This window comes from Bison bison, unplaced genomic scaffold (assembly GCF_000754665.1).
Source record: "Bison bison bison isolate TAMUID 2011002044 unplaced genomic scaffold, Bison_UMD1.0 scf7180017864383, whole genome shotgun sequence".
NCBI lineage: Eukaryota > Metazoa > Chordata > Mammalia > Artiodactyla > Bovidae > Bison > Bison bison.
In genome coordinates, this window is record NW_011494955.1 from 257,633 (window position 1) to 263,181 (window position 5,549).

Consider the following 5,549-nt stretch of genomic DNA (forward strand, 5'->3'; position numbering starts at 1 on the left):
CCAAAGGACTGATGCTAAAGCTGAAACTCCGATACTTTGGCCACCTCATGTGAAGAGTTGACTCATTGGAGAATACTCTGATGCTGGGAGGGGTTGGGGGCAGGAGGAGAAGGGGACGACAGAGGATGAGATGGCTGTATGGCATCACTGACTCAATGCACGTGAGTTTGGGTGAACTCCGGGAGTTGGTGATGGACAGGGAGGCCTGGCGTGCTGCAATTCATGGGGTAGAAAAGAGTCAGATACAACTGAGTGACTGAACTGAACTGAAAAAATCCCCATACCCATTAGCAGTCACTCCCTATTCCCGATGCCCCACCCCTGGACACCCACTCATCTGCGTCCTGCATCTGTAGATGTGTGTTCTGTATATTTTGTCTAAATGGTCCCTTTGCATTTCCTGACCACTGGTTGGCACACCAGGGACACCCTAATCCAAGGCATCCTTCACTTTACCCAACCAAGACCCACGTCACCTGTCAAGTGCTGGGCTTTGGCCTATGGGTGGCACTGGTGGCCTTCACATATTTGGGTCTAGTTGGCATTCCTGTGGTCTTCTGTCCCACTTCTGTTTGCAAAGGCATAGCCCCCAAAATCATAACAATAAACCGTGTCTGCAGAGCTCCATTTGCACACCAGGCACTTACTGACCCTGGTCAGTTCATCTAGACTGCCAACTCTGCCTGTGACCTTCTCCTTTTTTGCACCAACAGGAGGCTTTCTCTTTGGCAGCTCCTGCTTCCGACCCTTCAGTCCTGCCCTCTCCACCAAGTCCAGTTCCTGATGGACAATCGCTGATGTCTCATGGTACTTCCCTTTTTACCTCCCTGCCTCCAAGCTAAACTTGCCTCTCACCAGTAAAAGGAACCCGATTTTTCTGGTTCCTGTTTTATCATTTCTGTGAACTGTCATGCCCTTTTTCCTATTTTACACGTGGGTGGAGTTAGCTCTGCTAACTTGGCCTGGCTCCTGTCTAGAGAGGCTGTATTTGTTTCCTATTGCTACTGTAATCACAGCATGCAGTGGCTCATAACAACAAATCTATTATATTTCTGGAGGTCAGAATCCCCAGATGGGTCTCACTGGGCAAAAATCACCATGTTGGCAGGGTTGGTTTCCTCTAGAGGCCATAAGGAAGAAATCCATCGCATTGCCTCTTCCACCTTCCGGAGGCTACCTGCATTCCTTGTTCTGTGTCCCTGGTCTTTCCTTCATCACTCCTTCTCTGGCTTGAACCTATCTCCTGCATCTCTTCTTCACTTATGTGGACCCTTGTGATTACATTGGACTCGCCTGTAATCCAGGATACTCTTCCCTTCTATGAATCTGCCTTTAGTGCAGTAGATGCAGGAGACCTGGGTTCCTTCCTTGAGGCAAGAAGATCCCCTGGAGGAAGAAATGGCAATGTGCCCCAGTGTTCTTGCCAGGAAAATCCCATGGACAGAGGAGCCTGGCGGGCTATAGTCCATATGGTTGCAAAGAGTCAGACACGGCTCAGCACGTACCCACACACTCATCCCTCTATCCAGCTGATCATGATGCCCTTTGCATCTCCATGTCCACGTGTTTGTTGTGCTCAGTCATTTCAGTCATGTCCGACTCTTTGCAACCCCATGGACTGTAGCCTGCCAGGTTCCTCTGTCCACAGGATTCTCCAGGTGAGAATACTGGAGTGGGTTGCCATTTCCTCCTCCAGGGGATCTTCCCAACCCAGTGACCAAACCAGTGTCTCTTGCATCTCCTGCATTGGCAGGTGGTGTTTTTTTTGTTTTGTTTTGTTTTTTACAACTGCCACCTGGGAATCTCCATGTCCAGTGAGTGGGAAGAAAAGTTGTGCCCACTTAGATATAGACACACACTTAGGCTCACACAGACATACAGACCCACATAAAGACACGCAGACACACAAATACACAACTAGCATCCAGGATATATAAAGAACTCTTACAACAACAACAAAACCCTTAAGTAACCCAGTTTAAAAGTGGGGAGGACACTCCCTAGCAGGCCAGTGGTTAAGCACTTCGTTTCCACTGCTAGGGTGGGGGTGGGGGAGCAGGGTTAGAACCCTGGCTGGGAAACTAAGATCCTGCAAGCCACCCAATGCAGACATATAAATATAATACAAATGGGTAAAGAAAACATGCAAATGGATGCTCAACATCCTTTGTATTCAGGGAAATGCAAATCAAAGCCACAATGTGATGCCACTTCACATCCGCGAGGATGGCTGCCACCAGAAAGGTAACTAGCGCCGGCGAGGATGTGGAGAGACGGACACTCTCATACCAGGCCGGTGGAGATGTAAAACGAAGCAGCCCCTATGGAAAACAGGTTAGCAGTTCCACAAAAAGTTAAACATAGTTATCTTATGACCCAGAAATTCCGGGGCTTCACAGGTGGCACAGTGGTACAGTGGTTAAGAATCCACCTGCCAGTGCAGGAGATGCAAAGATGAGTCCAATACCTGATCAATAAGTTCCCCTGAAGTAGGAAATGGCAACCTGTCCCAGTATTCTTGACTGGAAAATTCCATGGAGAGAGAAAGAAGCCTGGTGGGCTACAGCCCATGGGGTCACAAAGAGTCAGACACGACTGAGTGACTGAGAACATACACACCACCAATTCCAAGAGAAATGAAAGCACAAAATATTATACAGAAATATTCACAATAACACTGTTCATTAAAGAGGTAAGGGAGGAGCCAGGGTATAGAGAGGTATGTTTCATTTTCTGGGTGGGGGGTGGGGGAAAACACAACTTCTGATATAGTTGAACATCAAAAGGTTACTGCCAATCACAAAGATCAGACACTTCAAGTTAATTTTAGTGCTTTTCCGTGTATGATTCCGGAGTCTGGGCTCATTGAAATTATTCCTTAGATAGGTATCTTAAGTATCCAGGGCCAGTATCCAAAGCACAGAGTGCTTCCTGTTTTTCTCCATCCTGAATTCCCTTCATGGCACAGCACCTGGAAGCAGCTGCACTGACGAGAGCTGATGCTGTGGACAGGAAACCAGAAGAAGCTGGGCTGACGCAGGAGCAGGAAGGAGACAGGTTTGATCGTCCCGGGCTCCCCATGGAATGATGAGACATGAGTCTGGAAAAGGCGGGCCACAGTGGGGAGAGCAGGGGCTTCAAGGTTGGCTTGACTCAGAATTTAGCTTGGTGGTCATAGGGAAGCCCTGAGGAAAGCTGTGCGGGAGTGAAGGGCTCATGCCTGTGATGGAAACACATGCATGGCTCTCAGTAGGCATTTCAACATCCGGATGGAACAAGGGCTGCCCGTTCCCACACTGCCTTTGCCGCGAGGTGGTCAAACGGACCAACTGCTTCTTAAGGCGGAACCCAATCCTCGCGTCATCTCCCGGTCTCAGGGCGGCGTTTATTCCAGCACCGCAGGGAACACATCTGGGTGTCTGCTTAGTCGCCCTGCGGCCTTTGGGATCTTCCCAGATTAGGGATCAAACTCGTGTCTCCTGCACTGACAGGCGGATTTTTTTTTTTTTTTTTTTTACCACTGAGCCACCAGGGAAGCTCAGAAAATATTTTCAATGAGAAAAGCCACACACAAAAAGAGCACATATTATATGACACCATTTACAGGAAATGTCCAGAGCAGAGACAGAAAGTAGGTTAACGTTTTCCAGGGGCTGAAGAATAAATGAACTGGGAGTGATGGCTAAGGGGTTCAGAGCATAGACCCACAGCCGCGAGGGCACACCTGCATCCACAGGTGGTTCACACAAGTGGGGTCGCACCTGGATACACACCTGAGGTCTCACCTGCCAGCACAGCACAGCTGGCTTCCCCGCCCCCTGGCACGCCCTGCGCCCCCTTCTGTCTCCCCAGTCCCACAGCCCTGCCACCTAACCCCCTTGGGCGCCACCGAGTGAACACACAGGCCTCCCGCTCCTCACACTGTCACCGTCATCCCGCTGGGACCACAGACTCAGGAGGGTTGGAGGGCGCCTCCACTGCCTGGAGTGGACTCACAAAGGGCACTTCCGCCTGCACTTCCCGCCAGGGCCCAAGGGTATACGGACTCGTTTCCCAACGGGCCTCATGCGTGCGCTGGGTGCCCGGAACTGGGGGACACAGGGCGAATGGCCTTCGGGGAAATGAAGTTCAAGGGCACGACCCAGGAAAGAGCGTGGTAACTTGTCAGTCGCTCTGCACGAAGTTGGAGGACTTGACATACACAGCTTTGTGTTCTTTTATTTATTTTTGTCCTCTGAGGCATTTTATTTGTATGTATTCAGTTCAGAAGGCAATGGCACCCCACTCCAGTACTCTTGCCTGGAAAATCCCATGGATGGAGGAGCCTGGAAGGCTGCAGTCCACGGGGTCGCTGAGGGTCGGACACGACAGAGCGACTTCACTTTCACTTTTCACTTTAAAGCATTGGAGAAGGAAATGGCAACCTATTGGGGGCCGGCGTGAGGCACTCCGCCCGTGGCAAAGGTCATGCGGAAGGAGGCTCGACATACACAAAGGCGGGATCAAGCCTCAGGAGTCCCCCTGGAAATCCTCGAGCATCTACCCCCATAACCAGAGCCTGCCTACTTTACTACTTTGTACTCTCACCTACACCTGACTTTATGGGGGGCTGTCCCCCACCACCTCTTTTGGAGAAGGAGTTAACTTAGAGCTCCAGTTAATAAAAACTCCTGGGCATGACAAGAGTGTTTTAACCTACAAACTCCTCTGAAGGTTCTCTAGCCTGCCTGACAGGCTTGTCTGGCAACATGTGATTGCTCACAGCTCCCAACCGTGAGAGGCACGAGATGCTTTAAACCTTCTAAAAACAGGTTCTTTAGAGAAGTTAGAAAACCATTAGTATAAGTATAGTGGGCTGATTAGAAATTGTATTGGTGAAGGGTTTTCCATTTGTTGAGCCAATGCTTACTGCTAAGTTGCCACATCCCCTGCCCTTATACACATTAATGAATATATAAAAGAAATAAGTATTAACCTTTGATATTAATCACGTTAGACCTTAGACTAAGTAAATTCTTTCCTTAATTAAAACCCACTACACCCTCACCCTATAGGAATGTAACTTTATCTGGTACCTTTGGAAGGTGGAGTCTTTTTAAGAATAATCACCCCTGGAGAAATAAGTGTCCTGGTTGACTGACCGCTGTCACAAGGAGAGGGTCATAAATTGTCAGCAGGCCCCCTGGCCAGAAGATGATGTAACTCCCCTAAGACCTCTGTATACATTTGTATGAAGCACCTGACTTTGATAAAAGTCAGGACTGCTGACCCAGCGTGACTTTTGCATAACATCTCAGTGTATAAAAGTAGACCATGGGAAATAAAGAATTGGGGTCAGTTTCTCGAAATACTGGTCTCCCCATGCCGTTCTCTCTCTCAAACTCTGGCTGAGTCTCCATCTGGAGCGTGGAGCCCGCCATGCTTACTAATTATGCCTGGGCTTCTAAGATCCGACCGGGGAGGCCTCAGTGTCTCCTCTCCTTCGGGAGAACAGAAGGACACCTGCGGCCTACGTAAGTGGTGCAAGCTTCTTGTCTTGAAGTTTTATT

General features: G+C 49.4%; 1 protein-coding gene across 1 annotated transcript in view; it reads right to left on the minus strand.

Annotated features, from left to right (window-relative positions):
• Positions 1 to 5,549, minus strand: part of ZNF8 (zinc finger protein 8) — a 35,761-nt gene that overhangs the window by 7,592 nt on the left and 22,620 nt on the right. The window contains exons 7-8 of the mRNA XM_010858034.1: positions 3,997 to 4,111; positions 2,217 to 2,321 (exon numbers count right to left, since the gene is read on the minus strand). Of these exons, the coding sequence (XP_010856336.1) occupies positions 2,217 to 2,321; positions 3,997 to 4,111 (220 nt within the window). The remainder of the gene's footprint in view (positions 1 to 2,216; positions 2,322 to 3,996; positions 4,112 to 5,549) is intronic.